At 44.7% G+C, this 22,344-nt stretch overlaps 6 protein-coding genes across 6 annotated transcripts; 2 read left to right on the forward strand and 4 right to left on the reverse strand.

Annotated features, from left to right (window-relative positions):
* Positions 1–2,773: 2,773 nt before the first annotated feature.
* Positions 2,774–4,291, reverse strand: VTP01DRAFT_120 (uncharacterized protein; the record flags this gene model as incomplete). The annotated part of the gene is made up of 3 exons (XM_069379524.1): positions 2,774–2,950; positions 3,018–4,133; positions 4,205–4,291. The coding sequence occupies 3 exons, from the start codon at positions 4,289–4,291 to the stop codon at positions 2,774–2,776; spliced, it is 1,380 nt and encodes a 459-aa protein (XP_069244540.1).
* A 609-nt stretch (positions 4,292–4,900) lies between these two features.
* VTP01DRAFT_121 (uncharacterized protein) lies at positions 4,901–7,469 on the forward strand (the record flags this gene model as incomplete). The annotated part of the gene is made up of 10 exons (XM_069379535.1): positions 4,901–4,969; positions 5,035–5,073; positions 5,143–5,256; positions 5,318–5,443; positions 5,514–5,879; positions 5,948–6,044; positions 6,139–6,207; positions 6,278–6,443; positions 6,513–6,576; positions 6,639–7,469. The coding sequence occupies 10 exons, from the start codon at positions 4,901–4,903 to the stop codon at positions 7,467–7,469; spliced, it is 1,941 nt and encodes a 646-aa protein (XP_069244541.1).
* Positions 7,470–8,252: 783 nt separating this feature from the next.
* On the reverse strand, positions 8,253–11,767 carry VTP01DRAFT_122 (uncharacterized protein; the record flags this gene model as incomplete). Its single annotated transcript, XM_069379546.1, has 4 exons — positions 8,253–9,520; positions 9,584–11,178; positions 11,243–11,465; positions 11,530–11,767. The coding sequence occupies 4 exons, from the start codon at positions 11,765–11,767 to the stop codon at positions 8,253–8,255; spliced, it is 3,324 nt and encodes a 1,107-aa protein (XP_069244542.1).
* Positions 11,768–12,951: 1,184 nt separating this feature from the next.
* On the reverse strand, positions 12,952–14,798 carry VTP01DRAFT_123 (uncharacterized protein; the record flags this gene model as incomplete). Its single annotated transcript, XM_069379557.1, has 3 exons — positions 12,952–13,944; positions 14,025–14,313; positions 14,374–14,798. The coding sequence occupies 3 exons, from the start codon at positions 14,796–14,798 to the stop codon at positions 12,952–12,954; spliced, it is 1,707 nt and encodes a 568-aa protein (XP_069244543.1).
* Positions 14,799–18,166: 3,368 nt separating this feature from the next.
* Positions 18,167–18,435, forward strand: VTP01DRAFT_124 (uncharacterized protein; the record flags this gene model as incomplete). Its single annotated transcript, XM_069379568.1, has 2 exons — positions 18,167–18,289; positions 18,352–18,435. The coding sequence occupies 2 exons, from the start codon at positions 18,167–18,169 to the stop codon at positions 18,433–18,435; spliced, it is 207 nt and encodes a 68-aa protein (XP_069244544.1).
* Positions 18,436–20,829: 2,394 nt separating this feature from the next.
* Positions 20,830–22,233, reverse strand: VTP01DRAFT_125 (uncharacterized protein; the record flags this gene model as incomplete). The annotated part of the gene is made up of 1 exon (XM_069379579.1): positions 20,830–22,233. One exon carries the CDS (start codon positions 22,231–22,233, stop codon positions 20,830–20,832), a length of 1,404 nt encoding a protein of 467 aa, XP_069244545.1.
* Positions 22,234–22,344: the final 111 nt, after the last annotated feature.

A 22,344-nucleotide genomic window follows, 5' to 3' on the forward strand; every position in this document is an offset into this window, starting at 1 on the left:
CATGCTGCAAGGCTGTGGGCCAAGGGCATTAATTGCACGACCGCTTGCTCGAGGATCTGACGATATGCAGGCCGAACAACGTTTTCGAAAGGAACACAGCGCGTAAATCGCTCATGCTCTTTGCCAAACTTTTGAATAATGCGCTCTTTTATGTTCGGCTTATGGTTGATACAGTTTCTTGACGCTGAGTTTGAGTGTCCACTTTGACCACAGTCCCGGCAAAACCCTACGTAAAATAATGTTTAGAGAGATAGAATCGAAAGGACGAAAAAGCATTGCCACCAACCTTTGTTCTTCAACTCTTTTAGCCTTCTTTAATGCTGTAATCAATAACGCGGGATATAAAGCTATTCCAATAGATAGAAATATGGCAGATATAGTTTCAAGAAGCTCACAGTCTTCATCAAAGTAAATCATCTTGAATGGGAAAAAAATGTCGAAGGAAAGAAAGTGAAGCGGAAATCAATATAATCCGCAGCATGTAATCCATTTTTTGGGTGAATCGATGTTTCAGTGTGCGTGTCTATGTCCAAAAACTGTGCTTTGCGAAAGCGATCTGAAAGAACGAACACTGCGTGAACCAAAATAATAAAATGATGTGTGCGAACGTATCCAGATATAAGCTCCAAATAAAGTCAAGCGAATATGCATGCAGCTGCCTTCATATTTAAGGTTATTCTGACAAGGACGAACCATGTACAGATTATTGCTTGCCTTTCAAAACTTCTTTCGCATCCAAATGAGACGGCGAGAGGATACCAGATTTTCTTGTAAAGCTTGCAATGACACGGGTTATTGTCTACGATGTTGTGAATGTCCTCTGATATGAAGCAGGTTGCAATAGATGATAAGGCTATGGAGGGCTGATTCATGGATGGTTATTGTTGTTGTGTTTGACAAATCCTGGAATATTATTACAAGTACAGCACCAATAAAGATTGGTTGAATCGTATTTAGATCAACATATCATACTTCTATCAAATGCTTGACTCTTATTTCTTTGTCGGCGAACTCTGCTTGTACCTTTCTGATACTTTAAAGGAACGCGACTCAAAGTAGAAAGGGCAAGGACATCCCATATCGTTCCGGGATGCATGTAACCACGTCTGGTCATTCAATATAGTTGCCATCCTGTACTGGGTACTGTCGGTGATGGACAAACAAACATCCTTCAACCGTAGGTTTGTGGATGCTTTGAAAATTGATCATCAATCACGAACCAAATACCTGCCTCTGCGGAATACATTTATACCGGGCTGCAGATCAGACATAATTCAGAATCAAACAAGTGAGAAAATAAACAGCAAAAGTAGTGCTGCGTGGGCGATTGTTATGGAAGTAGCGAGATAAAATGTATGTGACTTTGCGTGGAATCGAAATCTTCCAGAGAAATTTTCAGGAAGTATTGTTCTCCTCGAGTATTTCTCCAGTAGTTCCTTACAATAGGAGAAAAGCCCTCCCCGCGACTCTGCACGTGACAGAAATCAAAATTCGATGCCACATGCGTGACAGCCTTCATGATAATATAGCCGCATAGCGATGGTGAATGGAAATGGCATTGTTAGGAATCCATTAAACATCAAAAAAAGAGGCTCCACGGATTCTTTGTCATAGAAGAATTGACAGGCTGTATTTATACTACATTTTCAGAAACAAATGACGCTAGAAAACCGCTAACTCACAACAAATACAGGTAAATTTGATGATTAGCTTTAAAATATACCCGCATACTGGTTCCTTAGGCTGCTTACCTGCACTGAGCAAACCCTTGCTGCAATTACACTCAGCAGCTCGGCCGCGTCAAATGTTTCCTGTGAGTTAGCGTACGTCTAACAAGAGAATATCAGCGTGTTGCTCACCATGCACAGAGGCGGGAAGGGTAGCCCGGAGGCTGTATGACTACGTCGAGAACACTTCCTGTTCAGCGTGTAGAAATTGTTCTTGCAAGTATTGCCCAAACATGAGAAAGATAAGACTTCATGGTACCTGTCAGAAAGAGTTAAGTTATATATGATTGTTCCCAGTAACTATCAAAAAAATGCATATATACTCGCCGTGGAGAACCTGAAGAACTAGCTCACTACATGTATGAAGGAATGCAGAGTGTAAGGATGAATGCCCATCAACTTATCACTTCTCTTCTCGTGATATCATATGTATGCAATCATCACTTCTCATGTGTCCTATCTTTCCATGTCAATGAATAGCAGCTGTATACTTTGTTTGGGTCTCTGCGCTTACAAGGAGATACTGATGCATACAACAATTAAGTATGATGGTCTGCGTAATGCAATAAGGTCGTTTGGTTGAATTTGGTCAAATACTTTAATTGTGAAAATCGTAAGCATTTGCATATCATCATTCTCATTTGCTGTAATCAGATGGTATGGGCTTTTCTAGACTTTCAGGATTTTAAAACATCTTTGTCACCTTTTTTTGTATTGTTATTTTAATATCATTGTGACTGATAAATTGTCACGTACTTCTTTGATAAAAGGTATCAGGAGACCATACAGTCAAGACAATGCCGTCACCAAAATGTCCTAAATGAGAATAAATTTCTATCGACTGGAATACGATGAAGCACAAGATCCCCTGTTGCGTTGCCGACCTGGCACATTCTCGTGATGTTTTATTATAAAATAAATCGATAAATGTGCAAGTTTACTTTGTGGATCAATGCGCCAACAATTTTTGAAAAAGCTGCAAAAACAGATTGGTATCCATAAGCAGGGTAATTGTAACAGAAGAATACATCCTATAGCTACTAATTTTATAGGGTCCAAGGATTATCGGTTAAGCCAGTTGTCAGCGTTTCAAGGTGTCCTTGCTCGTTGACAACGACAATATCTTCGAGACGTATACCGAACTCATGCGTAATGTAGATACCCGGTTCGACACTGAAGGTCATACCAGGCTTGAGCTCAAGTTGGGTATTTCCTCGATTCATCTAGAAGGGAGGATTTTTCAATTAGATTTAGCGATACTCTGTAGTAAATCATATAAATACTACTCACGTAAGGCTCTTCGTGCATTTCCTCGCCAATACCATGTCCCAGACGATGAGTAAAGTATTTTCCATATCCAGCATCATCAATGACATTTCGAGCGATCAGGTCGACGTTGGCGCAAGAGGTTCCTGCCTTGGCCAGTTCCAACACACTCTCCTGTGCCTTCTTGACGACATGCCATGCCTCAACGATGGTGCTGTTGTGTCCCTTTCCATCGACGAAAAAGGTTCGAGTGGTGTCTGACTGGTAACCAAGCAGCTCCCCACCGGTGTCGATGAGTACAGTGCTCTTATCCGTCACGCGCTTCTCCTTCCCAGGTTCGCCGTGCGGAAATGCAGCGTTTTCATCGACGAGAGCCAACACCCAGGTGTTGGTCAGTCCAGCTGTGTGAAGTGCAGCTTCCATGACGTTTGCGATATCCTCCTCGGTCATGCCTGCCTGTACATGCGGACGCACTGCACGAATAGCTGCTTCTGTTGCGCGATTAACGCATCGCAGGATATCCAGCTCTGCAGGGGACTTTATCATCCTCAGCGTCTGCAAAGCACGGGACGCCATGTGCGTCCTCTCACGGCCGAGAGATTCTGCTATGCCGTCATACACGAACAAACGCACATTGGGTTCCACGAATACCGTACCTTCACCTTGAACGACTTTGCTAACAAGCATGTAAGGTGATTCGTGCTCGATCCATTCAGTAACAATTGGCTGTGCTTTGGCCGGTAGCTGTGCATCTTTGATCGCTTCATACGCGCGCGTAGCTTCAAACATGGGCGTGACGACAGTGGTATCGATGCTCGATCCGTTCCTTTGCAGCACTACCAAGAACGGGCGTTCGCTTAACGACCATGCAATGTTTGTGTAATACAGCATGGTCGGACCAGGCTCGACAATGAGTGCAGCTGCATTTTCTTGCTCAAGCACCTGTGCGAGACGAGCTTGGCGTTCAAGATACTCTTTAGGCTGGATCGGACTAACGCCATCGCAGAAACCTTTGAGGGATGAAAAATCGGGTTTCGTACGTCGAGGCGGTTGCTGTCGCTGCGTGATAAAGTGCTGAAGACCCCATACACCAACTACCATTATTGCAAGAATAGCCAGCGCTGTTGCCAGCCGCACAGCCTTGTCGTGTGTATGCAATCGCAAGTATGCTTAGTCCCTTTGTCACTGCATCGCTGCTGCTATGTGTTTACCATTGTCTTTTTCTTGATTTGACCGTAATGTTTACGGCCATGGCTCTGATTGAGCAACGGCGAATTCTCTTCCGATGGAGACGCCATTCGTGCAAAAAGGATTCCTGCCGTATAAGCGGCGCGGGGAAAAGGAGATTTTCGAAGGTCTCGTGCTCACCCAGGTAGCAGTTTGCTGCATTGACCCAATATTATGGTGTTTTGAGCATACTACTGTCCCCGTGTTGTGTCCCTCTCAGTATAGCAGCACCGAGGCTATGCATGCTTTTGATGTAGATGGCCATATTCTTTGTTTGATTTTTGTTTTGCAGCTTTGTTTTGTATGCGTTTCAGGATGATATCGAACTTTCTTTTGCCCCTAAGCTTGGCCATATGATGCCATAAAGCTATGTGAAACACAATAGGAGAAAGATGGTATGTTTGTATGCCATGGGGACAACAAGGCGTCGTCCATGCGAATACAACAATCTTGAAATCTGCGAGGATCGTCTGTGGCACAAACGCTTCTGCGCTCTTTCGGCAAACCGGATGTGCATCTAATTTTTTTCCAATCTTCTTTGCCATATATGGTGGTATTTACTCATTTTGTTCGCATTTGAAACGGCCAGGCGCCCTTTGCTTTAAAAGTTGGATTTTCCTTACTAACTTGGCTGGCTTTTTCGTGCTTCTTTCGCTATCTGCATTCACTTACTTTGCGCCATGTCATCAGAGCAAGCGAAAGGCATCGGCTCCTTTGGAAGCATCGCACTCCTCGTCTCGTCCATGACTGTAAGCTTGCTGCTACCTCCTTCGATTCCACAATCAAATACTCACACCACACTGATCAAATCAAGGGACCCGGCTTATCAACGATTCCACCCTTGTTTCAACAGGTGCCGTTCCTATCGGTCTCAATCGCCCGCCAAAGTTAGATATCGCTAACTTTTGACGTTGTTAAACAGACAGGCTGGGTTGCGCCCATGTTCGTATTCCTTGCCGTAGCCATACTGTCTTCTTTTGCCGCCTTCTTCGTTATCGAGGTTCTATCAAGCATCCGAGGCAACGAGCGATTCCAGGTACATAGGAAGTCTAATTGATTATCATGAGCTTAGGCACTCATCAAAGATGACGATACAGGCCAAAGTGGAATTTACAACTGTTGCGCAATTGATGCTCGGCAAGAAATATCATTACTTTTTCCAAATCGTCCTCTTTCTAGCTCTTCAGGCGGTCAACATTGCTAGCATTGTCCTCTCTGCCCAGGTACGCTGTTGAAATTACGTTATTTGTTATATTTTCATTTTCTCTCACACATAAGTACGTTTATTGGTAGACTATGGATAGCATGCTTTTGACTCTATTCAATGGTACATGCGGTTTAGGAATCTCGCCTGGCCGATGGTATTGTATTACAGAGCATACGACACTGGGCAATTCGCCGTTTTCCAGCGATGATTACTACATCTTCACTTTTGGATATCTCATCTCGGCGCTGATGGTTGTTCCGCTTGGATTTTTTTCCCTGGTTGAAAACATTTTTGTCCAAATGACCTCCTTTATAGTTCTTTGCGCTATCCTCATACAGTGGATCGTAGCGTTTTGTCAAGAGGGTCTAGATACTTCGCGTTTGCCCGCTTCTGGTCCCAATTCCGCCCTTGTACTTGGCATTGTTATCTTCAACTACAGTTACATCACTACCGTAAGCAACGGAAGAAATCTACGGTTTATCTTGTTTGGAAACTTACACCAGATTGCATCGTTGCATAGATTCCTACGTGGGTGAACGATCTCAAGCCCCAAGTCAATATTCACAGGTGCCTCAGTATCTCTGTGGTTATCTCTACGATCATGTACATTATGCTCGGTAAATGGGATTTATAGTTTTGTGAAACACAACAAACAAAGGGGTGGCTAACAGCTAGACTTCTTTTTTTCTTTTTCCGTATTTGTATATTCAGGCGTATTTGGTGCCATGGCATATCAAATGAGTGCAAGCAGCGATATATTGGCTATTCTTAGCACCAAAGGTAAAACGGATTTAGACACTCGCTATCGGCGGCCATTTTCAAGTCTGGATGTTGAGAAAAATCTGTGTAGGATCAACGGCATCTCTAGTAACCACTTATTTATTCCCAATTTGTGCCCTTGTGACCTCGATCCCGGTGTTTACCATTGTTATTCGCCAAAACCTTGTTCGCGGGCAAATATGTGGCAACAACCTTGCGGTCTTCTTGTCAAACATTCTACCCTGGCTTGTCTGCATGTGAGTGCCATCATAACTGTGTGAGATTGCTACATGAATAGCACTAACAAGGATCATATTTGGATTTAGTCCTCTGCAAACTAAAGATTATGTCGGCACTATCCAAAACTGGAGCAGTCTATTTTTCCAATCGGTACGTCTTGTCCGCGACGTCCTAAGCAGCGTTTTTATTCTAACCATACGTTGCATCTTTAGACCGTGAACTTCATTTTACCGTTTATCCTATACTTTGCCTCCCGCAAGTACAAGGCATCTGTTGTGGAGGAGATCACCGAAAAGAACCCTCAAGAACCCGATGATGTCTCCATGTACTTTCCTGAAGAGAACAAGTCTATTTCTCTGCGACGTACGAGCAACCTCTATCAATCACGACTAAGTCGCATGGAGCAATCAGGTATTACAAAGTCGTATCCCGGCTCCCCTCTCTCGTTTGGACGCTCTCCTAGATCACCCAGATCGCCTAGATCAGACAATCCGCCGCCAGCCATTGTGCTTAGACAAGACACCCAAGCAAACATTGAAACTCTGCAAGTCCCTGCAGCCAGCCCGCAGGGCTCTCCGAATATTCTTCGAGTGCCGGACTCGCCGCGCCCCCGCACCAGCAACGAATCAAGACCAACGACAACCACACTCGCATCCGCGCAAGGGCTCGGCATCACACCGAAAGTAGAAGAATCCCCCTCCTCGCCTCCGCAAGCTGACATTTCCCCGCGCATCGTCAAATCACCTCAAAGCAACCGCATTGCATCCAACCTTATCTGCAGCAACCTTTCCCTACGCAACAACTCTGCTGTCGCACCATCTGGTATCATTGTGACAGACAGTGACATAAAGAACGAGCAAGCAATTATACAAGAAGAACATGTAGAGGAGCAGCCACACTTTATGGCATTCAAACCACGGCCGTGGTTGAATCCATTCTACGTGGCTGTTGTATCAAGCATTCTGCTCAGTGTATCCGTCGTCTTCATGATCATTTACGATCTAACCATGCTGGGACTTGGTCGAGATGTGCTTTCAGAGTAGTCTCTTATTTCTGTAAATGTTTGTGCTATTGTGTAAACACTTTATATTTTTTGACATCTTACAAATATATATATATATATATATCCTTCAACAGGAGCAAATTGCTACAGTGCTCGCAATTGCCTTGTTTGGTCAGCTGGAACGATCAATATATCGTCCAATGCCAAACTAACTGCGAGAAGCAGGTTCCTTTGGGGCAATAAGCGCCAGATCATCTACATTGCATACTCGTGTAACATGCAATGGTGAGAGCTACAAAGAAATGCAAGATAACGAATTGAAAATATAACAGAAACAAGCTATCGCACCTGGTAGAAAGGAAAGATTACCCGTTAAGTATTTTGAGATACAAAAAGGTTTGCTTCGATTGCTCTTTATCATCAAGATAATAGGCTGCAGCAATGCAACCAGATATCGAATATCAAAGTTATAGGTGCTTTTGAATGTTGCTAACAACTAACAGGTCTAGAAATTTTTCTACATCTACTAAAACGTGTTGCTGGACATACAGGCTTGGCACGCCAAGGTTCTGTTCGGAAAAAGGTTTACACCTTATAACTTACTCCTGCAAAGAGCTCACCGGCAAAAACATCAGATATATCGGCCAGTCACCGTTTTTATTGATAAACGAAAAATAATGTCACTGCATAATAGGTTTTAAATATAAATGATGTATTTGCTGAGTATGTTAGTTTAATAATGGTGGATAAATCAATAAAAGCTGAAACAAAGCAAGCAAACGTACTACAAGTTAACTAGTTATACAGGACAATGAAATTCATGTTACCATGCAAATTTTGCAAGAATACTGGTTGGGTATCTTCTGACAAGTGCTTTGCGAGTTTCATCTGCCAACAAGAGCAAAGCAGCCCAACCAAAAGGAATGAACCAAAACTCTACCGGGATAGGCGACGTGTTGAGATAAATGTTGAACGCAGGACCGTACAGGATGATGATAGCGATGAGGAACGAGCAGATCATGGCAATAAATAGATACCAGTTCTTGTTGGGACCCCACAGAGGATTGGCTTGCACAATGGATAGTCGTCGGGTACGAGTTGCCAAAACGTTGCCCCACTGGCAAATGACCAGGTTGACAAAGTAAATACTCTGCGCTGTATTGATAAAGGACTGAATTTCGCTTGCGCTGAAGCCCATGTATCCGTCTGGATTTGTCATGTTGTTGAAAGCCAAGAACACTTTGCTGGGAGGTATGCCTTGCATGCCTATATACAGGAAGAACATAAAGTTGGACGAGACCATTTCGATGAGACCAGAAAATGTGTAAGCGTGCAAGAGCAGGCGCAAGTTTACCAGGCGATCCTGCTTGGGACGACGTGGCGGACGCGAGAGGAGACCAGCCTCTGCTTTTTCCATCATGAGTGCCATGGATGGCAGCAAGTCAGTGAGAACACAGATAATGATCATTTGGAAACTTGACAGTGTTTGCGGGGTACCGAAGAAAACGGTCAAGAGCACAGGCCATAGTTCAGACCAGGAACCAGCAGGGATGAGATAGAGGATGACTTTCTTGAGATTATCGTACACCAAGCGACCGTTTTCGATGGCAACCACGATGCTCGAGAACTTGTCAAGCAAGACCATATCTGCTGCTTCCATTGCTACGTCGCTTCCACCACCCATAGCGACACCGACGTCTGCAGCCTTGAGAGAGGGCGCGTCGTTGACACCGTCACCGGTCATTGCGACAACGTTTTCGCGACGCTGAAACTCCTTGATAATGCGCAGCTTTTGATCAGGCGACGTGCGAGCAAAAACGATTTCTTCAAACTGACAGACTTGGTTCCACTGCGATTCGTTCAATGTCATCATATCCGTTCCAGAAAGCAAAAGCGAAGTAGTCTGACGAGATGCAACTATGTCCTCTTCTTCACCTTTATCGTCCTTAATGTCCTTGATATGTGCGACAGGATCGTATGGCTTGACTTGGTCCAGCGGAAGGTTTGGATCCAGATCTTTGATAGTCTTGTAATGATCCGAAGAGAAAATACCGATCTGACGTGCTATAGCAGCTGCTGTGACAGGGAAATCTAATAAAAGACAACAATAAGTAAATCTGCATTCACAAGTTCTCGACATGATAATGTATTTACCTCCAGTAACCATAAAAAAGCGTACACCAGCGTTCCTGCAAATATTGACGGTTTCTGCACTCTCTGGTCTTGGTGGATCGATGATAGCCAGCATTCCGACAACTGTCAGTTCCTCGTTCATCTGATTGACCCATCTGCCAAATTGGGATGTATTTGCGCTGTTCTCTGAATCTTGCTGCTCCTTGCGAATCACTCGGCGAGCCACCAGAAGCACACGTTTGCCTTGGCGGGCCCACTCCGTTTGGATGTTGACCAGAGTCTGCAGACGTTCGGTTGTTAGGGCTTCTTCAGTTCCATCAGGCAGCAAAACGTAGGAGCATCTGTGAAGAACAACATCCGGAGCACCCTTGCAGAGAAGAACCCAATCTTGCATAGTTACAGCGTTTAATTTGGAGGACAATGATTCCGCCAAGCGCTGCGTCGTAGGCTGATGCAGCGTGAGCATCCACTTATTCTTGGAGTTGAATGGGATATCGAAAATCTTGGTTGCTTCCTGACGAACTTGCTCAACCGTTGCCATCGGATTAGCACTTCCAGCGAACCGGAGGACGGCCGAGTCGGTTGCATCACCAAAAACAGTACGCAGACGGACTTCCTTGTCAATTGTCTCTGGGTCGAAGCTGGAACCATTGCAGAGTGCCGAGGTGATTTGCAAGAGTGCTAGTTGATGTGCTTCTGTTCCTTTGCCTTGGATAGCATTGCGGCAAGATGTAGCATCGAGGATGTGGTCATAGACACCACAGTCAGAGACAGTCATCTTGTTTTCCGTGAGTGTACCTGTCTTGTCTGAACACAGGACGTTGACAGAGCCCAAAGTCTCGACGGTGGCCAGCACCTTGCATAGCACGTTGCTTTTTTGCATCCGCCTTGCGATAAGAGTCAGACAAAGAGTAACGGCGACAGGCATGCCTTCAGGCACAAATGCAACGATAACGCTGATGACAGTGATGAGTGCGTTGGAGACGCTCAAGTAACCCGGGTAATCCCTGCGCAACCATGCGAGCCAAGCAATCAAGCAGATAAGACCAACTGAGATGGATACAGTGGCAATGTATATGACAAAACGCAGAATTTCGATCTGGAGTGTAGTACGATGGTTCAGATCGGACGCCGAGAGCTTTGTGATGCGACCCATGAGCGTTCTGTCTCCTGTTGTGACAACCACACCAACTGCTGAGCCGTTCAGGCAGTGAGTACCCATCATTGCAACGTTGTGACTCTCCAGAACATTCGGGTCCGTCTCCTCGACTGTACCCGGGATGGCCTCTGACTCGCCGGTCAAGACTGATCGGTCGAACTTGCAGTCATCTGAAACTTGAACAAGGCGAAGATCGGCAGGTATCTTGTTACCCATCTTGATATACACGATATCGCCAGGCACAAGGTCTTGCGCCGGTATTGTTTGTTGTTTGCCATCGCGTAAAACCAATGTCTGTGTAGGCAGCATGCTGTTAATCGAGTGCATAACCTTGCTTGTGGACCAGTCTTGCCAGGCATTGAATGTTGCTTGCAGGAAGATGACGGCCATAAGCACGATAGCTAACGCCAGGTTGACCGGCGAGGGAGTAGGCTCTCCAAGTGGTTTCCAAGATAGCCTAAATACGTAGAAGTGTTTTAGCCGCAACGAGCTCCCCAATGTATTTTATCGATCCATCATACCAGCATATAATACTAGCAATCCACAGAATACCGCAGAAACCTCCAAAAAAGTAGCTGGTGAACTTGCGCAACCACCGCTTAGGAGGAGGTGTCAGGGTATTTTTGCCATATTCCGTTATACGTTTGGCCGCTTGCTCGGAATCAAGGCCTTTTTCTATACTGGTACGGTACTGCTGCGTGATTTCCAGCACGGAGAGCTTGTGATAGGTTGCATCTGTCAAGTCTATTTATCATTTGTTAGCAAAAGAGAAGAGATGGTCTGATTTAGATCCAGAAAATCTGCTCACCTTCAGCGAGATCCTTTTTCTTCTTGGGCTTCTGTTTGTCCTTGGATTGCTGGTTCTCAGAGACAGTGATAGACAGAGTACGATAAGCAATGATCGCCTGCGTTGCCGCGGATGGTGTGCGCCGGAGTGATTTGATGCTACACGCTGCACTGTCGTTGTGACCGATCCTGCCATCAGAATTGGGAGCGATATCTGTCGACGGCAGGTCGTCAAACTTGATAGTTGTCTTTTCGTCCATACAAAAACAACAAAGAGCAGATGGATCACTGAAATAATTTACAAGCGCGTTTATTCATATTTATATGAGAACATTAAATCGCTCATGTCACTACTGGCATTAATCGCTCAGCAGTCCTGCTTGATCTGTCGCTGAATCAGGAAAAGCACGCAAAGCCGCAAGCCCACCAAGATTCTTTTTCCAGCAATAAGGTGAGAGGGAATACAAGAGGATAGTTAGCATCCGTCTAGCAGTATATTCTCCATCTGCAGATGCTTATCTGAGTTTGCATGTCACCGATGCCGAGCATGTCGCAGCAATCCACGCATTGCAGTACCAAATATTCGAGTGGCAAGGAAACTGATGCCCCGAGATGGTGGCAAAACTTGTTTCTATCGCGTGCATCAGCAAATAATAAAGAAAGAACTGAAACCCATACAACATCATCAATGCATGTGCTGCAAGCTTCAAGTGTGCATAAAATGGATAGTATGGAAAAGTTAACTTGTAAACAAAAAAGTCAGTTACATTGTTACAATAAGTTCACGCGAGAGTTAGACAGAAAACGCGCACTTCAGATTGTGTGTACTTGCTTTGTTCTGCTGCAAAGACGATGTAATACACTGTGCAATACGGAGAATTTTGAAGTAGGAACAATCGCAAGTTTTCCTCGTTTAAAATGAGTACCAAGAAAATATACGTGTTTTTAATATGATAGTGTCCATTAGGCGATGAAGAAGAGGTAAAGTAAATAGTACGAGCTTAAATGCAAACAGAGAATTAGATAGAAAAGGAAAAGGAAAAACAACAAATACTTCTACACGCCTACGATACAGGGATTTTTCTTTAAAGAAGAATCTCGCTTGAACCTTTCTCCTCTCTCCATCTCTCTCTCTGTAGTGCGCGCATTGAGTAAGAGGGAAAAATACAAGTATTAAGCGTAAACAAGTAAGTACGGCAAGTAAGTAAGAAAGGTATATCTAGCAGCGGCACGACGAGAGAGAAAGTGACACAGAGAGAGAGAGATCTTGCTCCGTTGTGCATAAGTTCAAGTGAGAGAGAAAAAACCGGGAATTGAGAGATATAATACGACGGAAAGGAGTATAGAGATAGAGAGACAGAGAGAGAAGCGAGAGTCCGATAAAGCGTGTATATGCATGTGTGCGTTCGTGATAACAGAGTGGGTTGAATGGAAAAACCGTAGATTAGTCGCGATCGTCTTCTTCGAAAAACTTTTCGGCGACAATGTACTGGTCGTTAGTTTTGTACAAGCGCTTGAGAGCGGCGATGGTTGATGGAATAGTCATGAACATCCAAGCAGCAATTGGCAGGGAAACATAATCAAAGCAGTTGCGCCAAGTACGTGATTCGCTCTTTGCCTTGCGGAAGAGTTCGCGGTCGACGACGCGATGCAAGTGCTCGTAAATGGCAAGAGTGCCGAACAAGGGAATTGGCAAAAACACAGTGATGATTTTTACAATGTTCCACAAAGTTGCGTAAAAGTCGGACGTGAGGATAGGATTGTCAGCTGGGTCGACGATGGCAACCATGGGGTGCGGCGGGAAAAGCACGAACTGCATAAGAGGCACAGCAGCAAACATGAGCCAGCCAGAAGTTACAGGGATCATGTGAGCTTCCAGGACCTTGATGCAGATGATGAGCTTGTCGATCCAGAAGGTTGGCGAGGCGTACATGGAAGACTTTTTGGCTACGACGCTTGCAGCCAAACTATCGGTCGAAAGAGGTTCTCGGAATCCAAATGCATTGCGCAGAGTGTAAGACACATCAGCGACACCGTTGTAATGGCGCTTGGCCTGGACGAATCGAGCGTACATGTTCGAGATGTAGCCATTGGTTTGAACGTTGGTCAGGTTAATTGGAACAAAGATGGGTTGGCAGCGCGCCATACCATCAGTCTTGAAGAAACACTTGAGCATCATATGCATGTCTTCACCGACAGAATCTGCATCGGTATCCCAAAAGCCAACGCGCTCAGCAAGGACTTGGCTGAGGCTATACGTCGAGCAGGGGAAGGCAATGCCACGGCTATTGCTGAGGTTGGACATAACCATTGCAGACCAGGTAATATCTGTCATGCGAACGGCGGCGGGAACATCAAAGCAGTTACGAGAGAAGAAGATGGGTGGCGAGAAGAGCAAGAAGTAAGGATCTTCGGCTTGAGCGAACGCTTTTTCGACCTACAATCAGAAAACGGAGCGAATTAGCTCCATCTCCGATGCGACAGAAAGTTTCTGCTCTTTCTTGAGTTTGTTCTTACCTCCTTGATGTAAAGTTCAGGAATAGAAGAGTCCGAATCAGATACAGTCAAGATGACGCGGCGACGGTCAACACCTCTGCGAACCATCTCGGAGCAGGCGACGCGTGCAGCGTAGGAAACATTGGAGCCCTTGCCTCGAGATTCACCAGGGATATCGGATGGGTGGACAGTGACAATAAAGTGAAGGAAGCTATCCTTGAAATATTCCGCCAAGCTTTCTGCTTTTGCTTCGTGACCGAGTTCGGAAGCTTCCATTGCGAGGACGATGACATAGTTAGTTTGAGCATTTCTATTCCAAGAACAAGGTGAGATGACAAATCGAGTATAGCGCGAAATTTTAAGCAATTACCGATGATTCGCCAAACGCTTAATGGTGTCTCGCAAAAGTCCCTCAGGTTCAGCATAGTTGGGAACAATGAAAGCGTGGACAAAATGAGAATCCTCATACAGCTTCAGGGAAGCTTCCATTTCTTCCAATCGATCGTCGTCGACGATACCAGCGTAGCGTTCACGCGTCGGTGTAGGGGAAGGAGAAGCAGGACCGGAGGAAGCCGCAGAAGCGCTGGACTTGTCGTTGGCGTTGTTGATGCGTTGAGATTGGTTCCAGTTGCGGATGGTTCTGCGCATTGCTGAGCTGGTAATCCAGAATTTGAAGACATGGTTGATTTGTGAGTATAAAAAGCAAGTAAAGTAGACCAAAAGGAACACCAGGTAGAAGCGTGGAATCAGCAGCGGACCAAGCAAAAGAAGCAAGATGGAGCTGATGGCTGCCATTGGGGCGACGAGCTCAAATGGGTAATTGAGTAGCATCATCTTGCGTGCTTCGTGTTTGTATATGCTGTGCTGTGCGTGCGTGTATAAGAGAGAGAAAAGAGAGAGAGAGAGAGAGAAAGAAAGAAGATAGAAAGAGAAAGAAGGGGGCTAGCACACAAAGAGTTGAATAAAAGAGAAAAAAGACAAGAACGAGAAAACAGAGATTATTTGGGGTGACCCTATAGCTAAAGATATACGTAAAAGGGAGAAAGCGAAAACAAGATGCTATTTCGAAGGCGAAAAGAAGAAGAGCTTTGTGTTCATCTCAAAATTGAGCTTGTTCACTTTTCTGTGCGACCTATTTGGACTACCGCAACAGGCGCACTTGGCCCAACTGAGCTGCCAAGACCCGACGTGGCGATCCACAAGACAAGCCTTTTTTGTTCCAGCGAAAATAATTTTATTCTTCTGTACTCAAGGGGTTTCGGAAGGAGTGAACACCCTGCCTTAACCATGCATCTTTCAGGTACTCGTTAAAAATGACGAAGTGTTTCAGGACCTTTTTGATCTGGATGGACGATGCACGTGCGAGGTCCACGCCCTGGCGCGGCTATGAGCCCTTCGCGCTTCTTGAAATGAGAGTCGGGTCCTCAGGCACTTGCAGCCTTTCGATTTTTAGCTGGTCTGTCATCTCATTTATTAGAATTACTACTTGAGTTTCCTAACCCCACGGGAAGTCCAAGCGATGACTAGCCTACATATCCTGCAACGCTGCATATCTCGGGTTTCCCGCCCATCAATTGGCATCTCGCCGGGCAAACCCAGATATCTTCCTAAATAAGATTGTGTGTGTACGTGGAAGATGCATGGTTTGGCGCCGCACCGTCCCTTTATTTCGCAAAGAGCAAGGATGGTGCACCCTACCGTTGTGTCCTCAAAAAAAAAAGCTGTGGCGCAAATTTCTTTGATCCACAGTGCTGCCATCCGTTCCTCGATTTCATTTTAAAGACAGCAACCGAGAGTGAGTTACTCGGGAATTCCAGTCAACAAGCCAACAGAAAAAATGCCTCTTCCCCAGCTATGCTGCGTTATCCACATCGTCAACAAACTAGAGTTCGCACTCTTGCTAGATGATAACGGCATTTGGTGCAAGACAACACGTAAAAGTGTCACAACGATCTTTTGCATAGATTGATGCACTCTGACAGATTGCATGCTGCTGCGTCCTGAATATCAAATGCAAAGTCTTACAAGAACTCGCTCCATCCCTACTGGTTGTGATGCGGACCTGAGTTACATCTTTTGTTCAACATAACACACTAGTATCATTCTGTCTGTGCAGTTGCAGTTGTCACAACTTTACGTGCCTTTTGCATTTCAACGCTGCCTGCTTGCTAATAATTCCATCCCTTTGCTATCAATTAGCTGATCTCTGAAATCACGATGTTTCCCACCTCAATTAACTACAAAAAGAGAAAAATTTTGCATATGTAAAGGGTTACACGACGCGGCAATTGCTTTTTAGCAATGTACGACAACCTATCCTTGCATACGTACTCGTTTTGATCCGACGGCCGGAAACCAGCTACATACACTTTTTCCCAAAAGTAATGTCGCATTTTGTGAAATTTTATAATACATTTATACACCAAAACGACAAATCGCAGCGACATAATTTTTGGAAAAAGTGTACAGCAGAAAATATCGGCTTCAATTGGATCAAGCGGACGTATTCCTCAACAAAGGATTGGAGTAGAAGATTTGTGCATATAAAACACGTGAATGACCCAGTCAATTATCCCCTAGATAAGCCTCCATTCCGCTAAATTGCAATATGCGTGTAACTAGAAGCATGTGTAAGCGCTCGCGTCCCCATGTCCGCAACGATCAACTCTCTTCTTTGATGCGTAACATCTACAACACGCAGAGAGATACTAGCCATTTAGATACGGATATTCGGCATACTCGTTGCCTCGCCAAGAGTATGTAACATGTTTCTAAGAATAAGAGTAATGGTGGTGCTAAGCAAGCTGAGCACTAAGATCAAATTGGGGCAATGGTTATTTTTGCAACTCCTATCTTCTTTCCTACTTGCATCAAATGGGAGGACACAAGTAGGAACTATGTAGACAGTGGGATATTTCGCGGTTTAAGCACGAAAAAATCACGTTACATAGTGAGCTTTGGAATAGGTTCCTTAGCTTGTGTGACAAACATGTATTAAAATTGGCTTCTCGCTAACTGCTACGATGGAGATTCAAAAACAAGCCAAAACTTATAAGGAAGGAGAGTGAGAAGCCATTAATCGGAACATGACGTCTACAGTGTGGTGGCTCTACTTGGGACATAGCAGCTTGGCGATGATAATGGATCCTTGCTTGAGATTTACCAGATACTGGTCCGCCGTTTGATGCTCTTTAGCTAAAGATAGTCCTTTCAAACATTTATCCGCGCAAATTAAGATATGTAATGTGCATTTGCGATTCAGCGTCCGGTCCTGGCTGGCGTATATTTCCAGTATCTTACTCTAAATCGTTGTATGCTCAGCGTTTCACTCCATACTTGAGCCAGTTCTCTGTGCATTGGCGAAGACACATAGCTGTAATCATGGATCCCATGACATTTTCACCCAATGCTTCAAAGTAACCGTAAAAGGCAGTTATCGGTCTCTAATTAACATGTATGTGCCCTTACGTAGTCGACCTTTTCAAGCTCGATCATAACTTAACATTATTGGGCATCAGTGCGTGATATTTAGAAAGTTGCAATTGCTCTCTTATGTGTCCAATCTATCTCCATACTATAGATATCAATTATTGCCTTAAGCAGCATGACTCCTAACATCGATCATTCGTTGGTAGCACCTTTACCGAATATTGCTAGTCCGAGGATATGCTTCTTGGGAGATATCAACTCGCTAGCTGTGTGCTTCATTATACGGAATGACGATCATCAAGAATCTACAATACTCACACGTTCTATTGACAGTGTAGGAAGTAATACTTGAGCATGTCCAGCGAAAGTGGGTCACACCTCTGAATTTGAGTCACACTTTCCAGTCTAGTCATTCCAAGGAAGCCGTCGGATCTACCACAGCGACAGTGCGATATGTAGGCTGAAAATGGGAGCAGAGTCAGGGAAGACATGATATGAGAAAAGATGGTTGCCTATTGGGTCTTAATATTGTAAATTCACAATGAACTCCAGGAAGTCACTACCAGTACTGCCCCTTTTTTGGAGCAGGCTGCTTATTTTTCTTTTCTTTGTGGAAGGACGGATACATAGCTTGCATATTGGATCATCGGTGGATACGAATTATCATCCTCCTTTACGACACGTTGTCACACCGTAAGCAGAGATCGCACCCAAAATGCTCTAACTGGGCTCCCATGATTGCCGCTGTAACTTTGCAGGACTTACCGACGTCTGTCCGTCCAACATTGAGAACGATGGATGCTTTGATCGAAACTGGATTCATTGATCGACTTTTGACATTGTTGATTTTCGAACACGTATGAAGATAGGAATGAGAACTTCTGAAAGAATTCATGATTGATCTTCGTTGTACAAACAGGTGTTTTGCACACTAGCAGATACAATATGCAGCTGCCACATAAGCACTCTTTGGGCTGTAGGCTGTCAGCGTGACTTGGGGTGATTGAAGGCTGTGTGTGCAGCTTACAGAAGGTCATCCCTCTGCTCTGCTGACTTAAAGAAGCTCTACTTAGCGGAGCAGAAATGAAGACGGGATATGCAAATCGCCATCATCAATGGCTTTTTGGGCCGAAGAAGCCGTCAGCCGAACGCCTATTTCCATTATCCGGGACGACCTGGGTCAAATGAATGTCCATTCCCACTCTCCATATGCTCGTCCTCTCCATTGGCGATAATATAGAATTAGAATAATAGTGTATCACCAAAAGTTAATTTCTCTCGATAGATATAGAACAAAGAATAAGAATGGAATCACTTGATCCACCTCTTGAAAGATAATGTAACGTAGTCACTGCCTGGTAATTTACTCCGAAGTCGCAGCGACTAGAAGTTTTAAGGGAGATCCTGGATGAAAACTGCCAGGTTGGCGTTGCTTGAGCTCCCTTCTCAGGAAACACCTGCTGATGGAAATGAAGTTGCTCTGAGTTAGGATGTTGTAACTTCAGTCAGTAGAGGCGCTTCTAATTGTCGATTTTATCAGTCGTAGCTTTACATGCCACCGTGCTACTGCCGAGGCAGTACTATGGATGAACGCAACGGAAAACGCGTTGGATATACATCGTAATGGAAGAAGTGATAACCACTGGCAGATGCGTTTAAAGTGCATCTGCGAATTCAAGAAAACATTCGTGTCACCCTTTACCGAAACGAGCTCGGCCTTTCGATGAACGGAAAGGATATGTATACTGTTTGCCTACTCTATTAATGCTTGTCTTGCCAGCTATCAAGCATAACTAATAAGCTGAGCGTGAATCTTAGCTCATTTGTAGAATAATGGACTGAGTGCATGTCGGTTCTATGCTACTTCTAATCATGTTATGCTTGTACATCGTGGAACAAAGCTCCCGTATTGATTGGTATCTACCTCCACTTTCCGCGCATCTTAAACAGCAACTTTCGACGGATTTAGGGAAACTGTACATCTCTCCAATCTACAGAGGAAAATGTAGTCGAAAAACGCCATCACAATCCTGGCTATATCCCTACGTTCCCTTTGATTATGTGCATCGGTAGTATCGTCGGAGCGTTCATCGCTTGTGTCGAACCTATTGTCCTCGTCTCCGGAAACGCCGATATATGGGGATGATCTATTATCAAGAGGGATTTTCACAGTTACTTTGAGCCTGCGCGGGTCGGAAATTGTCTATTAACCACTTCATTATATATCGTCGCAATCGCCATAGTGATTGGCTACATTGAATCATACGTGGTGGTTCAACAGATGTCAGACTCGGACACCTATTGATGGCTAGGCTTGGACATCGCATTGTGTCTAGTGCGTATTCTTGTATGGTCGATTGATTTCAAGTTCGATGATCTACACACATGGTTTATCGATATAGACCTTTTCCAATAATTAACGTCGCTGCGATTTGTCGTTTTGGAGTATAAATGTATTATAAAATTTCACAAAATGCGACATTACTTTTGGGAAATGTGTACGCTTGAATCCAACAGAAAAGAATATTATCAACGATATCGAAAACGGCCTTATGCCGAATCTATAACGGGAGGATGCACATCGACTGGCCATCAGTGCATTAAATGGTATATACAACCAACGGTTTGTCCTATTTCAGGCTGTGGAGACGTACGTACGATTGAAATATGTTCCCGATAATGAACGGAAGATATTTGGAATAAGTGAAATGTCGGATGAGGATGTGTATGGATGTTGCGAAAAAAATGTTATCAAGGACCTGTTTATGGCTTCGGTATCCTCAGCGTATTATGCTTTATCAACAATACAGGAATCATCTATCCAGTAGATGTAAAAGACAGCGTGCCTCGACTGGTCACTTTGCGAGATAAAGTTCCTTATACAGTATGCTTAGACGAGGACAACATCCAAGATACAAAGCGTCCGATCTTCAACGAAGACACGACGATAGATATTTACAAAGGAGTTCCGAGTTGGCACGAGCAAGTCGAACATCACTTCTATTCTCACAATCTGTCTCGCATCAAAATGCCCTTTATGAGATCCATACCGATTCCATTAATTGAGTATAAGTTGGATAGATTGAAACCCGCGCCCCTACCTTAACGTACTCAATGCATACTACATATTACGTAAACACAAAAATTTCTTGTCACTTTTTAGCACAAGTTCCTTGTAATCACTCACAAGCAAGAGCTGTAATTATGTATCTATATCTTCCTATGCGGGATAATCTCTTTGCCAATTGGGCCATCACATTCACTTTGGACCAATGCTAAGTAATACGGAATCCCGTAGTATGATGAAAACGAGGGTAAATGAAAAATGCTTTACTTAATGGATTATTGTAAGCGGTATATATAAAGTATTGCGTAAATGATGTATGGAGGAGTTTTGCTAAGGTGCCCATTCGCCTAGTTGGCTAGCGAGCTTAATGTTTTTACTGTACAATTGGAGTGCATCTTGTTCAAGTTTAGCAATCTTGTCTTCGAGTGACGCGATAGTCTTTTGAAAGTTTTGCTCTGATATTTTCCATTCTCGTTTGCTCTGTTCGAGCTGCGTTTTTGCCTTCTTTTGAGCATCTTCTGCTTTTTGCAAGTAGATTAGGTCTTTGTCATGTTGGTCCTGCAACCTTTCGGCATCCACTTCCAGCTCAGCGATCCGGCCAGCGAGTTCTCTGAGCTCACGCGATGTTTGTACTTGGAACACATTTCTTTCATGGATGTATCTAGCGGAAAATTCATCGTGTAAATGCTGCTCCCATGCTGAACGATCGCGTTTCCGTTCTTCTTCCCACACTGCACGTTTTTGGCTTAGTAAGAGTTCAGCTTGCTCGAGCGCACGCTGCATTTTTGACATGTCTGCGTCCCGTTCTGACACCGCTCGCTGCAAGGCGCTTTCCACCTGCCGGCATTCTGTATGGTCCTTGGCCTGTAACTCGAGTTTCGCAATAGTCGCCTCCAGTTGCTGCACTTGCTTTTTGGACATTGATTTTGCAACTTCCAACTTCAGCTCTGTTTCTGCCAGCTTCTCTTCAGCTTCGTTCGCTTGTAGTCTTGCATAATCCTTGTCTCGCTTGAGCTTGCGGCACTCGGCCTCTAGCTCTGATACCCGATGTAAGGTTTCCTTTTGTACCAAAACTGCTGCTTCGTTGCCGTGCTTCTTTCCAATTTCAGCCATGACGCCTTGCAACCGAGTTAACTGGGCTCTGGACTGGTCTCGCTCTTGTTTGATTTCATCTAATTCCAACATAATTTTCTCCATTTCCTTTTGTACAACGTCCAGGGTCTGTTCCATTTCATCCTTTTCTTCTTTCATGGTTTTCATCTGGGACCTTAGCTTGGTCGCTGCTCTGCTGTTGCTGCTATGTATGGACTGCCATCGTCGCTGTCTTTGCCGCCGTCTTGCTAGTTGAGTTTTTTTCGTGTCACGTAAACCATGTGTTTTGGATGATCGGTGCTCGAGCGCATTATCGGAGTCGTTGACCTTGTTGGTAGTGTTTGTCATCCAGATTGACGACATGCCAAGCCAGTCATGTTCGCGGATAGGAGGTGGTAAGCTGGCTCGAGAAGGATGGAAAGGCGGGCTGTGGATAGTAGGGTATATTACTTCGCTGGCACGTTTCTTATGTCGGGATGACCAAGATCCTGTGAGGGACCATCGACCGCTGTTGTGTCCTATTATACTCGTTGGCGTGTCCAAGACAGTATCAACTTCAGATGCATCGTCGCGGTGAAGTGGAGGCGGAGGCGGAGGCGGTAATCGCATGGTTGCCCTGGAAATGTCAATGGCTGCAGGCATGCACAGATGAGGAGGATAAGGATAAGAGCAGTTGAGAGTGGCGGGGAGGGGAAGGAATGAATAATAAGAGACGAAGAAAGGGAAGAGCCGTTCTCCGATTTCTGTCAATTT

The sequence above is a fragment of the Rhizomucor pusillus genome, assembly GCF_041956525.1.
Source record: "Rhizomucor pusillus strain CBS 183.67 unplaced genomic scaffold VTP01scaffold_1, whole genome shotgun sequence".
NCBI classification, from domain to species: Eukaryota; Fungi; Mucoromycota; class Mucoromycetes; order Mucorales; family Lichtheimiaceae; genus Rhizomucor; species Rhizomucor pusillus.